Source organism: Phyllostomus hastatus, unplaced genomic scaffold (genome assembly GCF_019186645.2).
Source record: "Phyllostomus hastatus isolate PE091 unplaced genomic scaffold, TTU_PhHast_1.1 phas_contig_38, whole genome shotgun sequence".
Taxonomy (NCBI): Eukaryota; Metazoa; Chordata; class Mammalia; order Chiroptera; family Phyllostomidae; genus Phyllostomus; species Phyllostomus hastatus.
Window position 1 is genome coordinate 4,227,653 of NW_025333869.1, and position 20,337 is coordinate 4,247,989.

The 20,337-nt window shown below is 41.3% G+C and overlaps 1 protein-coding gene across 5 annotated transcripts; it reads right to left on the reverse strand.

Annotated features, from left to right (window-relative positions):
• Positions 1–1,595: 1,595 nt before the first annotated feature.
• HNRNPF (heterogeneous nuclear ribonucleoprotein F) lies at positions 1,596–18,556 on the reverse strand. 5 transcript variants are annotated; one of them, XM_045841834.1, is made up of 5 exons: positions 18,404–18,444; positions 18,022–18,089; positions 7,367–7,503; positions 6,131–6,189; positions 1,596–3,480 (listed from the first exon to the last, which is right to left on the reverse strand). In XM_045841834.1, exon 5 carries the CDS (start codon positions 3,427–3,429, stop codon positions 2,185–2,187), a length of 1,245 nt encoding a protein of 414 aa, XP_045697790.1. In that variant the 5' UTR covers positions 3,430–3,480; positions 6,131–6,189; positions 7,367–7,503; positions 18,022–18,089; positions 18,404–18,444; the 3' UTR covers positions 1,596–2,184. The 5 variants fall into 5 exon arrangements, with proteins under 5 accessions (XP_045697790.1, XP_045697787.1, XP_045697789.1 ...); XM_045841831.1 differs by lacking the exon at positions 18,022–18,089 and having other exon boundaries at positions 18,404–18,556; XM_045841833.1 differs by lacking the exon at positions 18,404–18,444 and having other exon boundaries at positions 18,022–18,394.
• Positions 18,557–20,337: the final 1,781 nt, after the last annotated feature.

The window sequence follows — 20,337 nt, forward strand, 5'->3', positions numbered from 1 at the left end:
TTGTGCAGGCAGGCCAAGGCAAATTTGAAAATTTCTTTTTTTTTTGGACAGAACTTGAAATAACATTTTGTACTAGTTTTTTTCTGGTTGGGTGAGATTCTACTTTTCTTAATTGGGGTTCCCTGCTAACAAATTAACTCAGCTCGTGGGCCATAGGACAGGTGGCAAGCTGATCTGAGTTCCTAGATTCAGGGGACAGAAATCAGTTTACAGGTCACCTACTTTAGGTGAGGCCTCCAAAACCTCCTAATAAGAGGGGTCATTGCTGCTGGAAGATCTCAGGATCACCTTGGGATTGAGGGTCTTCTAGCACATCCCCATCTGAGGTTATTGGAGTCCAGACTTGGACTCAAAACTTAGCAGTTTTACAGGGTTTGTGAATGTCCTTGTCTTCCACAGAATCGTAGATTGTCACTAAACATTTAGAGAGCTCCTAGGTGCTTTGCTGGGGTTTGAGTCTTCCTCACAACCCAGACCTCTGCTTTCTGTGGTAGACTGCTGCCTGAAACTTGGAGCCATGGCGGGCCCATTTACAGGCAGACCCTGTGTAAATGGTCTAGAAAAGCTCCAGATTTCTCACACTACCCACTCTTTGAATCTTCATAGTCCCACCCATGTTCTGGTACTTCAGTATTCCTGGGTGAGGCTGCTGCCCTGAGTCTGCAGAATACTAATGACAAGGACAGCAGGTAAGGTAGGCCTGTAAACTCAACTACATCAGGAAAGACTGGAGCAAAGAAAAGACTCCAGTCTACCTATGTACTTATTTAATAAACTCCTGGGGGCTTAATCAAAGAATATTTTTCCTGTAAATGAGGACAGTCCTTTGAAATAAAGATACCAGATGATCCTTAAATTGGTGAAACTAGGAAATGTGGCCTATTAAAGACAAATAAGATAAAAAACTTGGGAAAATTACCAATAGCAGCTATCAAGCAAAGTCTGTGCTGTTTTAAAAATGAACTCCATTCACATTTTAGCATCTTGGTTTTATTTAGTGCATTTCATAAAGAGTGATGGTAATATGCCATGTGCAGAGCTGCCTGGAATTTGGATGCTACTTTACACTGCTGGGCAGATGACAATTTTTAAACAATTCTGGAGATAGGTCTAAAAGCTTGATATTATATATTTCTTGTAATAGCCTGTAATTGCTAACCCAGGAGTGTACCCTATAGAAATAACCATTAGAGATTTAAAAAAAGCAATGTTTTAACAGCACATTTTACATAAAAAACAAACAAAACCCCCCCTAAAACACGACTTGTAACATATGCGGCATTCAAAACTAAGATGCTCCAGCTATGAAAAATGGATGACCAGAGGGCTGAAAAGAGCACAAAATTCACAGGAGGCTGGGGCTATGTGCTTCTGTTTTCCTACTTTTTGGGATGTTTCTAGTCATCATTTCTACAACCCATATACACTTAATACTTTTAAAAGCTGCCTTTTAGATTTAGCATCCTTGTAGAAATATAAGGAAAATTTGATGTTAAATTATTTTAAAATTCACACTAAAATACAACATTCAAATGAATTCTCTTCAATTACCCAGTTGTTTTGATACTTTTTGGTGAGCAGACAGTCTATACCAGTCGTTGTGAAAAAGTCTTTATTTAAGAAAAAAGTTTAGTTAACAAAAACTTAACAAATTCCACTTAGCAAAATACACCCAAAAGGAAATCACAATAAAGTAAGTTTTAAGTCAAGGCCTCACCAATTCCTACAGTATTAGTAATGTGTCTCAATTTTCAAAACTAACTTTTAAAAAGCTTAAACTTAACCTAAAAGATTTTAAATGAAAAACAAACTAGAATGAACAAACATGAGAAATGCTCCTCTTTGAATTAGGGATCTAGCACCTTGAGTTTCCCAAAAATCACATCTCTTCAATGTGTTCACTGTGATGTGTAAAGATCCACATTTGATGTACTTAAAACTACTGAACTCAGATAACATCAACCTGAAGTACACTACCAAAATACTGAAAAAAGCTGAAAATAATTTTACTCAATATCACATACCAGAAGTTTGAATGAGGAAACACTGAAGAGGTAATTTTTTAATCCAGATTTCACAAACTCATGGTGCAAAATGGATCCCATAGCTTTTTCTAGAGTAATAACTGCTTTTCACTGCTTGACTGCCTATGAAAATTTAAAATAACTCAAATGCACTACAAAATTAGTCATATCCAGCCATGCTATTCTGGCCACTGTAGCTAGCCCCATAACAGCCACTCACAGACTGGCTCTCAAGGCCACTGTAAGTAGACTGGGCAGACACCCCCATTCCTTGCATCATCTGGCTGCTGTATGCCCCATTGCTAGCTCCTGTTGTGGAATTCAAGAAAAGTTCTATGTATCTATGTTGCATGTTGGCCCTGTCTTTGGACATAGCTGCCACAGCTTCTTCATGAGTGGCAAACTCAACATCAGCTTCACCCGTCACTCTTCCATCAGGGCCAATCTCAATATGGACTCTTACAGGGTTGAGAGGGGAGAAGAAATTGTAAATGTCATTTTCTGTGGCTTTGTATGGCAGCCCCCTCATGTGGACACAATGTCCAGTGGTACTCTGGACAGTAAATTCTCCATCTCCATATCTGTGATCATACATTCCAGAGAGACAGTAACTAAGGTCTCTTCCAAATAGGTCAGCGGTAAAGCCGTAGCCATCGCTGAGGCCACTATATTCCTCATAGCCCCCATAGCCTGCACTATAGGCACCAGACCTCATCCTTTCCAAGCCTGCCTGCTTAACTATGCCAATATACCTCCTGGCTGTGCCTGGGCGGTCATAGGGCCCTGGCCGCTGTACAGACATAAACTTCAAAGGGGGATCTGAGTATGACCTAACTTCTTCCTGACTACTCTTGAACACTTCAATGTATCTATGCCCAATTCTTTCCTTGTGCTTCCCTAGAGCCTTCTCAGCTAACTCCTGTGAAGCAAACTGCACAAAGGCTTCCCCTGTAATCTTGCCCTCGGGGTCCACAGGCAGTGTGATCCCATTTGGCACGATTTCCAACCCTGAGAAGAACTGAACAATTTCCTCCTTGGTGCATCCAAACGGGAGTCCTCGAAGCCGCACGAAGCCATCATTGGCGGTGTCAGCACTGTTTGGACCACTGTGCTTCAACACCCAATCCATTTCAGTTCTGTGGGACTTGAACACCTCAATGTACCGGTGTCCCATACTTTCCCTGTCTTTTTTAAGGGCCATTTTCACATCATCTTCTGATTCAAGTTCAACAAAAGCCTCACCACTCTGCCTGCCTTCTCTAGTGTAGATGAAATGAATGCCTGCGACCCCATCATGAATTATGCAGCCGGAGAGGAAATTCTGCACATCCTCAACAGAGCAGGACCAGGGCAGGCCACGGAGCTTGACCACAAAGCCTTCACCTCCCTCAGGGCCCAGCATCATGGACACTTGACAGGGCAGACTTCAAACAAGCTCAGCTGGTGCTTTTTGTGGCTGAAAAGAAAGCAAAAACTACATAATTTTTCCTTTCATATTTATAACAAGAACATTCAGTAAATACAGTTTTCTCCCTTTCACATATGAGGGAGTAAGCTGAGGTTGAAAATACACAAATACATTTGAGCTAACAGTCATTTCCATGTCTTCCAAAAAATGCATACTACGACGACTGAGAAAGTTATGTCGAATGTAGAATAAAATCTGAAGAGAAATACAGTGATCTAGAAGCTTTAATAATGTAAAAAATCTACAAATTCTAATAGTCAATTATTGTAAGTTCTAGAAGAGAAGACAAGATAATCAATTGAGGCAATATTCAGAAACAGCAAGGGGAAGCAGAACTAGAAGAAAAGAGATGAGATGTATTATATTGCATTGCTAAAGTAAAAGGCAGGAGAATAGTGTAACTTGGTACATTGAACAGAGAGTAATCTAAGTATTAGTCAGGTTGAGCAAGGGCATTTTCTTGTTATATATTTATTCCAGGTACTTTTCATGCTGAAATTTGGTAGCTCGTTTATAAGAGGTCCTGTGAGATTCTTCAGCACTACAGAAGTAAAAACACATGATGTGTCAAATCAAACAAAGTGAGACCAAACTGAAGTCATATCCAGAAAAGTCCATCAACAGAATATTAGTTATGTGCACTACAAATGAGGAAATCAAATAAGCTTCTCAGGTTCACATATAAATAAAAGTACACACATTTACTGCTACATTTTGGTTGAAGGATTTAAAGAAAATGAACTCCTTAGACAGTGAGAGGTACCCCTCTCATAGGATGTCATAAAATGCATGTGGCATCTAGCACAGAGTTCAAGATAAAATAGAGAAAGGTCAAATACAACTGGAAGGGAAATTTTCTGAAGAGTAGGAATCGAACCATCAGATAGCAATATATGCGTTAAGAGACAAATATATATATATATATATATATATATATTTTTTTTACAGAGGTGGAGAGAGGGTGTGGGAAAGAGACATGAATTTGTTTGTTGTTCCACTTATTTATGCATTCACCTGGCCAGGCTGATTTTGTATGTGCCCTGACCAGGCATCGAACCCACAACCTTTGCACATCAGGATGAAGCTCTAACCAACTGAGCTACCTACCTGGCCAGGGCCCAAATATATTAAGAGCCAAAAGTATATTTTTAGTGGTCAATGCTCAAAATGTATACATGTAGATATATGGAAATTAAATGTTTAATGGAAGTGTCATTTCACATTAAGTATAATAATAGACATTAAAATTAGTCCTAAGAGATGCATTTCAAAGAAATGTGGGCCTATTAGTAGAAAAGGATAAACCAGAAAGCATGTTAGGTAATTTAAGTGCTGCCCCCACCAAACAGAGCAAATTTGTAACAAATATATGAAACACTCAACTGCACTAGTAGCAGAAAAAAACAAATTATTGCCAAATTATGTTTTGACCCATCATTATTTTCAGAATTTAAATATTCGGTGTAATAAATGAGGCCTCTCAAGGTCTCAAATTCCAATGAATTATTTCTCTCAGGTGATCCCATTGTCCACCCTAACCACACCCATAAGCCCTAGTTAGTGACTCTTGTAATAAAGTCTTTTTACAGTTCTACAGGCGTGGGAAAAGTAGATTTATAGATGTGAATACAAGAAAGAGTTAATTCTTTTATAAGCTCGGTAATTCCTTCATATGAATGACAACTGTCATTTTCTTTTTGCATTGCCCTCATTATTTCTAGTTCCCATACTAATAGCCCATTCCAGGATACTTGGAACTGGTTCTTAAAGCTCTTTAAGCATTAACAGCTGGCCCTTATTGCAACCCAATCTGCAGCTAGTGTCCTGTTAAGGTTACTTTATGTACTCTCCCATTCCAAGTTTTCATTGGCAAACAAACCACAGGACTAAGGGGTTCTAAGATCTTACAACTTTGGCCTTAAACACTATTCAGCTCCTATCATCCCCACCATTTTAAAACTTCCTGTTTGTTCCTGTGCCTAGAATGTGCCAGGCTCTCTGCTCCCTTGATAATCAACACACATGGTAATTCTCTTCAAACATATTCTACCCAACCTTCTTCTCTAGCGAAATCATACTAATCCTAAAGCCTTAGCTCAAATATCCCACTGTTTCAAAACATCTTCCCCTGCTACAAACTAAATCTTATGATTCTATGCCCCCAGAGCATGTTTCCTGTGATCTGTTTAAAATGTGTCTTCAAAAGTACATCGGGAGTCCCAGGGACAGGATGTGTCTGTTCTATCACTGTTGCCCAACGCCCTGGCACAACAGGCTGGAGATGAGCAATGGATTAATTTAACGGATGGCCCGGGTGAGGGTGGGTCAGTATCTCCCTCTAGAATATGGCAGTTTATTTAGTCTGAGAAAGACATGCAGGAAGCATAGAAGAACAGGACATTTCATTATAATTATGCAATTTAACACCACAAAAAAGTAAAACTCTCACCTTTTACCTTCAGAATCCTCTATATTTTGATTATTTGTAGAGACTTAACAGTACATAAGACATTTAAACTCTAAAGAGCTTAGCTCTGCTAAATGTTAGATTTAAAGATAGTGACAAATACATCCTTTACTTCACATTCCTCTATTTGTATTTGTAAATTGAGAAATTACTTTTCTTAAAATAGCTCACCTTAAAGAACAAGGGAGAGATCCAACAGTCGGAGACACTCCTGGTAGGTACAAATTGTCCTAAAAAAGAGATATCGCCGTCTTGCCTCAGTGCCCAAGCACTTACCAGAGCAACCAGAGCAGGCCACAGGGCTGGCCTGGGTTCAGAGCTGTCTTCTTCCCAAAACAAAGCAGGGCTGGGGGCTATCCTAATTGAAATACACACCGGGCCCACCCCCAAGCATTTAAGATATCTACGTTTTCATGGGATAACACCACCAGGGGCATTCCCACTTGCCCAGAGTAGACAACTCAAATTCCAGAGTTTCTATACACAAAACTAGAATGGCAGTAACAAAATTTAAACATTGAGGGTGAGGGAGGTACAAAAGCAGTCCCGGGAAGGGTAGGGCCAGGGCAGCCAATCGTCACTGGGATAGACTCCAGAAGAAGTTTGCTAGAAATCGTTCAATAGGGTTTGTAATTTATAAACATCCCTGGGTGGCAGGGTGGAGACACTCAAGAATTTCTTTCCCAATTTTATTCGGTAATTTCACTTCTTGAGACCTGACATTCATCTTTTAATTTACTGAGAAATAGTAAAGAGAGGAAATATTGAAATAAGCTTTTCAACAGGAAAATCATCATTACTACCATTGCTCATTTCCATGTGATAGGGCTGAACATGTCTACATCGTTAGTTTTGGACACTGGTAAAGTCAATTCCGTTAAGCCTGTGTGTTACAGGTAATATTTGCCTTGTCTTACTAGCCTTTTGTGATTGCCATGAGATACTACTTGGAAAAACCCCCACATAAACGTAAATTGCTACAATTTAAAACAATATTATCTGGACTCTCCTGAATGTGTTCCTCATTACTGGTTAGACAGGATCTAATTCGGATTCAAGCAGATCCAATCAAGATAAACTGGGTGTGCCCTAGCGGACTAAGGCAGATTAGGTTTATCTATGTGGTAAACAGGGCGGCTTAAACCCCACCTCCCATCTTCTCGAAGGTTCCGGGACAGGAACTCAGGTGGAAGCCCGGCTTTCCCCTCCTTCAGTCTTGTGCCAATGAGACCCGAGGAGCATTTTCACCTTCGTTTCAAATGAGTTTTAAGCTACAGCTGGCAGCGCGCGAACAGCCAGGTTGTCCTGGATGTCGCAATTACTCATAAAAGTTCTACTTCTAAATTTCAGCCCGCGGAAGATGCCGCCTCAGGGACACATGGTTGACGTTTCCGCTTTAAGACTTACCGCTGAAGGAAGCAGGGCCGATTTCTATTTACATCAAGCGATCGTGGTTTACAGCCAAAGGACCCCAAATCCACCCGACGCTTAAAAACGCAGAGAGCTCTGGGGAATCTCCAGGTGCATCTCCTTCTGTTATTAACCTGAAATCGAAACTGTCTGGTTACGGGTACAACTTAGTCCGAGGCCCAAGCGCAGCCAGCCGCCAAGGCCGCGTCACAGCGATTTCGGCGGGAAGCGTAGAAGCAATTCCGGACGTGTATCTCCCGGAGCAACGCGACCCCGGAACAAGGAGAGGAATTCCCTCCGCCTCCACCTGGTGCTCCGACAGCCTCCGTCGGCCTACCAGGGCGTAAAGCCGGACCCCAAAGCCCCCCATCCAGAGCCTGGGCGGGCGCTGCGGCCGCTTCCGGGGCGGAGCGAGCTACGGTTGGGGAAGAGCTGGCGGAGAACCGCTCCCCGGGACGTGTGGGGGTGGGGTGGTGGAGGAACAGGGTACAGGAGGGTACAGGCCTAGGCCGCCAGGGCCGGCGGTGGGAGGGGCTTCTCCGCGTCGGAGGTCTCGCGGGTACACCAGGAAGAAATTCTCGGGCCTGCCGAGGGTTGGTTAAAAAGATTAAGACTTCTCTCGCTAGGCTTCTTTGGCCTAGCCTAAGAAGGGCGGGTGGAGGGGACGGGGAGGAGGCAGAGTTCCTGATCCAAGCGGGCCTCCTAGGAAGCCCTAGAAGAGTTCCCGGGACCCACAGAGAGCTGGCAGGCCCCGGGGCAGGCTCGACTTGGGGTACTTCCTGGGGTGGGGAGAAAGTTCCAGGGACAGCGATGGGGAAGAAAAAAAAGGGGCGAGGAAGTGGGGAAGAACTGCCCCAACCACATGGATGGGGAGTGGAAACGCAAGGGGGGTGGGGGGTCGTCCGCAAGCAGCGGCTCACCACGACTGGTCTGGGGTCTTGAAGTCCGGAAGGCCTGCGCGCGGGGTTGTGTCCCGAAGGCTGAGGCCGCGTGACTGGGAGGGCGGCGAGCCGGACGTAGGTCACGGGGTGTAAAGGAGGAAGTGCCACCGACCGACCCGCCAAGATGTCACCAATGGAAACGCGTCCAGCAGGTGCGGCCCAGCGGCCCGCGCGGGTTGGCCGAGGCAGGAAGTGGGAGGAGGAGGGAAGAAAGGCAACGAGGAAGACTGTTCTCAGTTCTGAGGAAAGGTGCCAGTGTGGGGAAAAGTCCAGAGTACCAGCGGAGGGGAGGGTAGACAAGGTTATGTGGAAGGAGAAACCGTTGAAAGAAAAAAAAAATCTCTGAAGGCAGGAAAAATTTAGAACGGGAACTAGTGCATATACAGGTACCTTGTTTTGTAGATTTAACCTCATTAAATAGTTTGAATAGTTTTTAAAAGATTAAAACGCAATTCTTCAACTTCATGCCTACCAAGGAATTACATTTTATGAACCTTTTAATCCTAATTCAAATGAATACAATGGAAAACAATTACAAGGCAACTGCAGTTATGTGAGCAGTTGACTGAATTATTTTGTATCAGGAATCATAGAATTTTAATTGTAACTAGTTGCTGTGACTTTAAGAGTCATGTTAACTATAAAAAGTTAGTATTTAAAAACTAAAAAAGGGTGATTACTCAGAAATACATCTGATTAAAGTCTTAAAAATCTAAAGATAATTACCAAATTGTAGGATTTATAGGGAAAGAGGAAGGTAATAGGGGAGAATATGGTGATGCAGTCTGTAAAGCCAGACTATAGGCAACTATATAAAAAAAAAAAACCAAATGAATCAACTCTTCTTCAACATACTAGCTCCAAAGGAAAAAAAACAAGAGGACATTGATACAAGACATTTAAGAGACTTAGCAAGGATTCACAATACATAAAATACATGTCTCTTGAGCCAAACAAACGAGTAAACACTAAGACAATTTAAGACGTTTGACTACAAATGTGTTACAAAATATTTACTTTAGGTTGTAGTTATGTTTAAAAACCAAAGGAATATTTAGAAATGCACTTTGAAATATTTGTAGATGAAATGGTGTGATAGCTGAGATTGGCCTCAAAATTATCTGAGTGAAGTAGATGGAGATGTACAGAAAAACTGTCCATCATTAGTTAATTGTTGAAGCTGGGTGATAGGATTCAAAATCTAGTTATCCCATGTAAAGTGAGAAACAGACACAACAAACTCACATTCAAGAGAAGTAAAACAAAATTGGCCTATTTTTGGAAAGCACATCTCTACATGGCATAAATGGGTACCTTGACTGCTTCATAAGCATTTATTTTGCTTCTTAAAATCCTCTTCTAAGTATATGCTTGGTAATTCGTATGACTGGCATGCATTTTCTCACTTATTTTATTTGAATGTGTTTGTTGCAGTTGGTTAACAGGTTGGTGAAACCGGTAAGGTGTGTGTTAATAATTGATTAATCATGATAGTGGTTCCTGCCAGTGAAGGAACAAATACAGAATACACAGGGGAGCCTGGTGTGCCGAGACAGAAGGCACCAGAAAAACACCTGCAATAGGGCTAAGCTTAATAAAGGAAGAAAACAGAGGGAGATCCTTCCTCCATAGGTCTGGTTGGGTATTTTGGACTTAATTCAAAGGCCAATGGGAAGTCATGTAATTGTTTCTAATTATATTCTGCATTACAAAATGTATTCTACTTTCTGCTTTTAACAAAACAGTCTAGCTGCTGTCTGAAAATTGAATGGTAAGAACAGATGCATGGGAAGAAATTAGAGAAGTTTTGGAGGAATTAATGGTACCCTGAAACAGAAACATTGTGGTGAAAACTGAAGCATGTGAAAGGACTTGAGAAATGTGCAGTAGATAAAATTAACCAAGCTGAGAGTCATTCATTAACCCAGATAGATATACTGTGCACTTATACAAGATGCAGGTCCGAAGAACAGTGAACAATAAAAATAGTTTTTAGAGTTAGTTTTGTATTTTATATTTTAGAAATGCACTTTGAAGTATTTGTGAATGAAATAGTGTGATGACTGGGATTTGCTTCAAAACTATCTGAGTGAAGTAGATGGAAGATACAGGAAAAAACTGTCCATAATTGTTAATTGTTGAAACTAGTTGATAGGATTCAAAACCTAGCCATCCTGTGTAAAGTGAGAAACAGACAATAAAGAAATACATGTCTGATGACAAATTCTGAAATGACTAAAAACTAGGAAATGGGGATTAACTTACATTGGGGTTCCATTCTGGCAGACCAGAAGCCATGCATAGGTAGCTAAAGTTTCAAAGTAGAAGCTAGAAGACCATATTACTCTTTTTTTTTGTACAATATATTATCCTACTTATTCCCCCTGGATGTTTGCTCAAATTCTTTATAATTTTAAAATGCAACCCTTTGCCAGGATGTTTTGATTTTGGTTGCTCTGCGTAAGTCTTTTATTTTGTGATAAACCCTTTTAATCTTTGTATTTTCTTATGAAACCCACAAGAGAATTTTAGATATCATTTCTGCTGCTCATGTCTGTTTTTCACTTGAGGCAGATAGTTCTGAGGAAGAAACAATTGCCTCTCAAGAGAATAGTATGTGAGCAGAACCCAGACCCCTATCTGTCATGGTTTCTTGCTCTACTAGAAATTATATTGGAAACCTCAAGTCTTTTCCAAGCCAGCAATGTAAAGCCCCAGCTTAGTGGCTTTTAAGTATTTCTTGCTGTCAGGAACTAACTTGAGATGCAGGTCTGAACCAACTTCTTAAAAAAAAAATGCAGACACGAAATGAAATTGTGCCTAAAATTTCAAAGAGCTCATGCACCTTAAGGGTGAAAACTCTTACCTAATTTGCAAAACATGCCACATTTAAAACACAAAGCTACCTAAGACAGAGGGAGTAGATAAATCATTAAATGCATTATTAACATTTCAAGTGTTTATTGCTACTACTACATTTTTATCCATCAAAGGGTGTATGTCATCTGTAAACAATAGGAAAGCTGCTTTTTATTATCTTTTAACTATTAGGCCCTTTAGAGTACTTAGTATACCTAAGTATGAAGTAATATACTGTTTTCCCTCAGTCTTTATTTCTCAAAAGCTGTGTTAACTTAAGAGCAAAAATAGTATATGTGCTGTGAGGTAAATTATATCTATAATGCTTGTATTTAAGTTACCATAAGGGATAAATTATTGTCCAACAGAACAAGCAACCATTGCTCTCTACATACTTTTAAATTTCAGTAATTTCATATAACCAAAAAGATTAAACATACCATCTATATGAAAATTGATACATTTCACAATTTTTTCATACTAAATCTTAAAATCCTGTGTATATTTACACTTACAGTCCCGATCAATTTGCACTGGCCACATTTCAAGTGCTTACAAGCCACATGTGGCTAACAGGTACCATATGGGACAGTCACTGATCTATATCAATGATTTTTCAACCTTTTTCATCTCATGGCACACAAACTAATTACAGTACTAAAATCCCATGGCACCCCCCAAAAGGTATAATTTTGATTTATTCACACCAGATGTCTATTGTGGTGGCTGTTGTCATTTTTTAATTTGACAATATATGGGAAAAGAGGTTAGTGTCCCTGACTAGCTGGTTATTGCATGTTTAAAAATTCTTGCAGCACACTGGTTGAAAATCACTGATACATACTACTGATTTCATTTTGCAGAGAAAAAATACATATATATATATATATATATTAGATGTTTTTCATAAAAAAAAAACGATTCGACTTCCATTGCTAAAGATAAAATCCATTCTCAGTTGAGGGGAGTTCATCACCTGTATTAATTAGTATTATTGCTCACCCCATAGTAGAAAATATGATTCTAGCCTAGCTAAGAAATGGGGGTGGGGTAGATAGTTTGCTAAAGAAAATACAATTGCTAAGAAGATAATCTCCCAATTACTTGCCCCCACTAACTTTCCTGTAGTTCTCTCCCTGAAAGCAAGTAAGCCTCTGGGGTGGGCAAGTAGTCAGATTATAGAGCTGGGCAGAAGGCCTCAGGAGGCCTGTGGGTTACACTTATGGTCTCCAGGGAGATCACTGCAGTATATGCCCATAGCCTCCCCTAGAAGGTGTCCTGCAGGGGGCCTAAGAACTTCCTCCTGGAGCTCAGTGGAGAGCAGATACCTTGTGCTCAATGCTTGCAGTTGCTTAGGCACCACAACACATTGTCCTGGGAGAGTGAGAAACAGACAAGAGGAGGAAAAGAACACAACATACTTGAGAGGGGCTTCCAGCATCCAGAAAGAATACCACACACAGGAAAACAGCTTAGAACAGCATTTTTCAAGAACAAGAAGTGCTGGGCAAAACCATAAATATCTTAACAGAAAAAACTCAAAGGGGATAAAATAGCAATGAATAAGTACCAATCAATAAAAGAAACAGCAAGCACTTTCAAATAATTAGAGAATTAAAAAAACTTTCTGGTATGTTCTAAAAATTGAGTTTCCAATTTAAAAGTAATGAATTGAAGGAAAGGACAATGGCCTGGAAAACCAAAAAGAATCTCAAAAAATATATAGAAATAAGGGGGGGGGATATGGAATTTGGAAGTCATTAAATATAACATGGGACATGAGAAATGACATGAATAACAAAGACCTCAGGAGAAAAAGAAGCAAGTGGAGGCAAGACAAAGTTTTGGAAAACTGATAAAGAATGGAAGGACACTTTCCTGGCTTAAGATAAATTGTGTAGTTCCCAACAGACATTTTAAAGAAACAACCTAAGGCATGTGTTGGTGAAATCCCGACATTTAAAGTATAGAAAGAGGCTGCTTTGGGAAAAAAAAAAAAAAAGGTACAGAGAATAAAAATACGGTGGTCACTAGCCTCAAGTGGCTACTGAGCACTTGAAATGTGGCAAGAACATATTGAGATGTGCTGGATAAAATGCATACTGAATTGCAAAGATTAGAACAAGTATGTAGCCCTGGCTGGTGTGGCTTAGTGGACTGACTGCCAGCCTGCAAACCAAAGGGTCACAGGTTCGATCCCCAGTCAGGGCCCATGCCTGGGTTGTGGGTTGGGTCCCCAATAGTGGACCCCTGAGAGGCAACCCCATATTGATGTTTCCCTATTTTTCTCATTCCCTTCTCTCTCTCTAAAAATAAATGAAGAGAATATATACACACACACATATGTGTATACACACACACAAGAATGTAAAATCTTTCAATTTTAAAATGCTGATAACATGTTGAAATGTTTTGGGTGTACTGAGTTAATCAAAATGTATTAAAATATGCTAAAATAAGAGTGTGATAGGAATTTGTAAAATTTGTACCAGGTAAGGATTTTTTTAAAGGAATGTATACTGTCAGGGGAAAGCTAAAAGGAGTTTAGAATTTTTCATTCTCGTCTCTCATCTCCCTGCCTGCCTGTAATTATCACTGTTTAGTTCCTGTTTTAAGAGAACTTTTTCCTAGCCCGACACCACATGGATTTTTTACAGCTTATAAAGCTGTTTGCATCTGAATTTTTACATTTTGATGTACGGAATTGGTTTTCCATTTCCAGTTTTAGAATTAGTTTATCAAGTTACCCAAGCTAAAGAACTCAGAAGAAAAAATACTAAATAAATTATTAGCCAACTAAATCCAGCAATACATAAAGCAATATTACATCATGACCAAGTTGGGTTTATTTCAGAATGTAATTGTAGTTCATCATTTCAAAGTTAATCTTCATTGAAATTTGTCACACTGTCATATTAATGAAGGCAAAATGAGTTAAGAATTGTTCATGTTTTAGGAGAAATGCTAAGAAACATCCTAAATAATAAAAGAAAAATAGAAAATAGATAAATCTCTCTATAAAGTGAGAGTAGGGAAAACTTGTCTGACCATGACCAAAAAAACAGAATATGGGAAAATATCGCAAAATCTGATTACATTAAAAAACCAAGTCTCTTATGCATGGCTAAAAACAACATAAGCTAAGCAAAAATACCAATGAAAAAATGGGGAAAATGTCCAACAATACATACAAAAAGAGCTTAAACATGAAAAGATGGTGCTCAATCTCACCCATAAATGATAAACTAAAATTTTAAGTGAAATAACATTTAAAATACCTATCATATTGGCAAAAATACACAAGTTTCCCTGTGTATATGTGTATAACATATTTCCTTAGCAAAGCTGTAGATAATAAGTAGGCGCTCTCAAATACTGTTTGTGGAAATACTAAATGGTTCACCTCTTATAGTCAAAAAGGTGAAGACACCTACAAAGGCTATTCACTGCACCACTAGGTCTAACAGGAAAAGTCTACAAGCAACCCAATTGCCCATTACTAGTGTTCCAGTTAAACTTTGGTGGATCCACTTAAATCAAGGAAACCAAGAACTAAGTTGAAGGGCTCCCACTGGCCAAAAACTAGATAATTGAGCAAAGAGAATAAAACCTACTGTGTATTAAAACACATCCTATATGCTAAAATCCATGAATTCATAATACCAGAAAAATTATCTTTGGCACATGCTAGGGATTCAGTTCATTATGCAGGACATTGATAAACATAAAGAAAAAAATAAAGCCTGTAACCTGCCTTTTATAAAGTACATCTTAAAATTTCCTTTCTCTAGAAGTGTTACTGCTAATAAACAATAACTCTTAAAATATCCACTAATTTGGAAACACTGACAACACAATGGATGTAGGGATAATCATCAACAGCTGCTACCATCACAAAGGGGGAAGAAACATAACTACGTGCCCTCTGGTAGGAGTACATAGCACCTCAAATGAAATATTCTTTCCACAGGAAAAAAAAAATCTCAACGGAATCAGAACAGCCTTTAAAGGTAAATGACATTTTACAGCAAATGCAGAATACAGAGATTCAAACACCACCATGGGAATGCAATTAAAAAAACCCAGTGTGAGGAAAGACCTCTCTACATGACATACAACCTGGTTTGTCAACAAAGATGTTTTAAGAATGTAGAACAACCTCATCCTACATCATCACTAATAAGGTAGTCACTTGGCTGGTACAAACACATGCTGTAAGTAATAAAGAGTACACTGGATTCTGAAAGCTTGGTTTGAAAACATGAGAAACATAATTTAAAAATGTAATCAGTATTTTGGATATACAGTAAATTATTACCTATGTGGCTTGTTTTTATTTCTATTAGACAGGACTGCTTTGGGTTAAAATATAATTTAAAAGATATAATCTACCAAACATAAAGTGTGACCTTATTTGGATCCCAGTTCAAACCAACCATCTTTACAGAAATATTTATTAAATAAGCAGTTATATCTGAACACTAGGTATTTGTTGATATTAAGGAATTATCTCTTTAGGTGTGATGGTATCATGGTTGTATTTTTAAAGGTCCTTAGAAATACAAGCTGACTTATGGATACAAATCTTATTATCCATGGGATGTGCTTGCTGTAAAATAGCCAGGCTGGTCTTAGCTGAGCCTGGTTCTCCCTCTGCCTTGCCTTGTCTTCCACTAGTACCCTGGGGTTCAGGGTAACGAGATGGGGGCAGGAGCCCTGGCAGTTGTCCCTGTCAGAAAGATCTAAGTCCTAGCCCCAGTTGTGCCACTGGGCAAGTGACTTCTTGACTCCCAGTCTCCATTTCCTCATCTGTAAAATGGGGATAACATCAATACCCCCTTATAACCTGCTCAAGAATGTGATTAGAAAATGTTAAAACGCTCGGTGAATGGACACAGTAAGGGTTAATTAATGTGGCTTTAAAAAGAGTGAGTGCCAGAGCTCAGAATGAGGGGAGGTTGGCAGAAAGTTATCTCCTGTAAGGGTCCCCCCACTCCCATTTCCGCAGCTCTTCCAGGCACCTACCCTGATGGGCACCTCGTCTCCACACACACTCACCTTCACAGTTTTGGCCATGTACAAGCACTTGTCCATTTAATCAATCTTTTCCCTGAAGTCAATTCATGTTTTTACTTGATAGTTTAATGGGAGCTTTGTAACAATGCTCTTAAGTGAAAAACCAGTCACTTGTCAGTTTAAAAAGCAAATAAGATCACAACACGGAAATAGCAAACCTAATTAATGTGAAGAAATACAGGAGCATGAGACCCCTCAAATCACAGGATGAACTCGCTTAACATTAGTGATACAGCAACCCTCTCCCAATATTCACTTATTTTACAATGAAAAATATCTTGAAAAGACATCTATAAAACACCACTTCTCACCGACAGAGCCTAATGCATTTTTTTTGACTAACTGGAGAACCCAAGGTATTGTCATTACTAGAAATTCAGAAACAGTTAACTTTTAAAAACGTGACTGAAAGTAATAGAATTACATTAGGATCAGTAGTTTCGATGGTATTTTGAGTTAAAATTATTTACAGCCTTCAAAATTCTCCCTGCTCCACCAGGTTCAGGAGAGGCAAAGGCCGCCACCGTAAGTTGTGGCACTTCCGCCCACCACCCCCCTCCCGCCCACGGCCCGCCCGCGCGGTTCCAGGAAGCTGTCGTGACGCAGAGTCACTCCTCAGCTCGCGGGCCTCTCTCCCACTACACACTTGCCCCACAGGGGCAGGCAAGATCCCCCCACACCCAGCAAACAGTTGTAAAAATAGAGGAAAAAGCGTTTGTTTGTCCTCGGGTCTCCAAGGGAAGGAAACTGCTGCGATTGCCACAGTGTGAGACAGGCCGCACTCGCGCAGATGCCCAGGGGATGGGGGTGGGGCGGGGGGGGTCTTCTGGGCTTGGGGCCTCCCAACGGTTTCTGTAAAAAACCAGGGTAAGTGGGGACACCGCGACTTGCCCGGCGTCACCCACGCCACTGTCGACACCTTCAGTGAACCACGCAGGGTAGAGGGGGCAGAGGGCGCAGCGCTAGCGCCGAGAGTCCAGAAGTTTCTTAGAGTTAAGAATCAGCAAATATTCAAAGATAAAGAGACAAATAAAAAGAAATAACCGATTAACCAAGCTCGCTCAGAAAAAGTGTGGTCACCAGGCAAAGACAACGACAAAAAGAGGTTCAGCCAAAATACAAACACAATACCTCTCCGGCCAGTAGACAACGTAGACAGGCGCTTAGGACTCACACACCGCAAAAAGAGGAAGGCGGCAAAGACCGAAAGTGGAGGCCAGGCGAGCGGGAACGTGGGAAGGGGAGGAGTCAGTCCCAACCCTAGTACAGCGACTCCCCGGGGCTTCCAGCCACGTGGTGGAGCTACTCTTATTTTTAAACAAACTCCCTCTCTGACTTTCGCCCGGTGCCCTCACGCCTGGTAGGGGAGTTCAGGACCTCCTTCCCTTCCTCTCTGCAGGACCTACCTCTCCGAACCCCAAACCTCGGGCCCAAGGTCTATCCGAGTGTAAGGCCCTTGATCTCAGGCCCACCTCCTTCAAAACAAAATCTCTGCCCCACCACCCTTACTCCCAGTGGACTCAGCCTCAGGTGGATATATGGGCGTGCGGCCCTTGATCCCAGACTCCGCCTGCTCCGTCCCTAAATCTCAGACCCTCGGTCCCCACCAGCAAGAGGTCCAGTCTCTCACTGACCAGCACCAGGGTGGCCGTTGACCTCAGATCCTGCCTCTCCGGACTCCAAGTCGCAGCCCTGCCACCCACAACCCCAACGGGCCCAGTCTCCAGTCGGTCCCTGGTGTAAGGCTTCCGACCTTCGGCTCGTCCCGCCCCTCACCTCGGGCTCCGAGTCTCCACGCTCCCGCTCTACTTCACATCCGGCAGCTCGGTGGCCCCTTTGAACACCTAGAGTAGGGTAGAACCCGGGGCACTTGGCAGTTGTAGTTGAGGCAGTTGAGACTTGTTTACCATCACCATGGAAACCCCTGGAAGCGCGCCCAGGGCGGGGCTCCCAATAGGTCTGGAGCACTCCGGCCGGAGTCCACAACTCGCGCCCGTAAGGCGTACGCAACCCTTCAAGTGCTGCTGCTCTAAGCGCGCTGGGTCCCTGCTCTTCCCTGCGCCACAGCACCCGGGAACAGCGGTCTCGTGAACCCGCACCGCCACCCCGCTTCTGGCTGACGACGCAAACCCTGGTCGGTTTCCCCACGGAAGCCCACCTTTTCCAGAAGGACGCAAAGCAGTCCAACTTCCACCACGGGACCGGAAAATGCAGAGACCGCAGCGGGGCGGGACCGCCAACGTCGGACGTCCGGGAACCGAACCCCTAGGGCGCCACTATGTCGCGCCCAAAAGCGTAGCCGGGGATTGGTCAGTCGCTCAGAGGGCGGGCCTACCAAAGGGGCAGGGCACCGAGGGGAGTGACGGGCTGCGGGAGAGCTGGAATCGGGGCACGCAAAGGTTTCCGGAACTGCTTCTGAGTCTCTGAAGATACTGGGAGATTTTGGTGGCGGTCGGAACCCTGGCCCCGACCCCAAACACTGAGTCTAAAGGACTCTTAGGTTGAAGACCCGCGTGAGAAGGGAAATGAGAGCCGTTTCCTGTAGAAGAAGAAAGAGGAAATTGAGAAACTGGAGATAGATAAAGGCGACTCTGATAACAGGATTTAGGGAGGAATTAAAAGGTTGAGTGAGGTTGCTTACTTGATTTTCACTTGGCCTAAGAATCCCCAAAGCCTCCGAAGGTGTCTTGGGGAATGTAGGGTTCTCAGTTACAGAACATTTGAGCCCGGTCTGGCTGGAAATGGCTAACACGTGAGGCAGTGGAGATTTTCTTGATATGTTTTAGAGTTAATAATATATGTTTTTTAAAATTTTACTGCATTTTGTCTCTTATTTATCCCAGTATAACCTCTGCCAACTCTACACCCCTCTACAGTTGTTAATTTATATGATTTTATAAAAAACTGAATAAAGATAAAATCAAGATACTCATAAGCAGAAAAGTTTTTGATGTTTTCTTAATTTTAATTATGTTTTATTAAATATGCTGTTGTCCTGATTTTTCTCCCTTTGCCCCACTCCACCAAGTATCCCCCACTCCCTCAGGTGATACCTCCACCATTGTTCATTCCACCGGTTATACATGTAAGTTCTTTGGCTACCCCATTTCTCACACTGGACTTTACATCCCCATGGCTATTTTGTGGCTACCTGTTTGTACTTCTTAATCCACTCACCTCTTCATCCATTCCACCACACACCCATTCCACCTGGCAACTATCAAAACCCTGTCTATCCATGATTCTGTCTCTTTTTCTTGTTTAATTTGTTTTTTTAGATTTAATTGCTGATAAATATGTATTTATTGCCATTTTATTGTTCATAGTTTGATATTTTTCTAAACTAAGTCCCTTTAACATTTCATGTAATAATGGTTTGGTAATGATGAACTTTAGTTTTTCCTTGTCTAGGATGCTATTTATCTGCTCTTTGATTCTAAAAGATAGCTTTGCTGGGTAGAGCAGTTTTGGCTGTAGGTCCCTGCTTTTCATGACTTTAAATATTTTTTTAAAAATATATTTTATTGATTATGCTATTACAGTTGTGTTATTTTTTTCCTCCCCTTGATTCCTCTCCACCCTGCACCGTCCCCCACCCCATCATTTCCCCACCCTAGTTCATGTCCAGGGCTTGTAACATATACGTTCTTTGGCTACTCTACTTCCCATACTATTCTTAACTATTCCCTGTCTATTTTGTACCTACAATTTATGCTTCTTATTCCCTGTACCTTTTCCCTCACTCTCCCCGCTCCACCTCCCCCCCATAACCCTGCATGTGATCTCCATTTCTGTGATTCTGTTTCTATTCTAGTTTGCTTAGTTTGATTTTGTTTTTAGGTTCAGTTGGTGATAGTTGTGAGTTGTCATTTTACTGTTCATATTTTTGATCATCTTTTTCTTAAATAAGTCGCTTTAACATTTCATATAATAAGGACTTGGTGATGATGAACTCCTTTAACTTGACCTTATCTGGGAAGCACTTTATCTGTCCTTCCATTCTAAGTGATAGCTTTCTTGGATAGAGTAATCTTGGATGTAGGTCCTTGCCTTTCATTACTTGGAATACTCATTTCCATCGCATTCTTACCT

Coding starts and splice junctions, on each gene's coding strand:
- HNRNPF (XM_045841831.1), bottom strand. CDS start 3,429: ATGATGCTGGGCCCTGAGGGAGGTGAAGGCTTTGTGGTCAAGCTCCGT.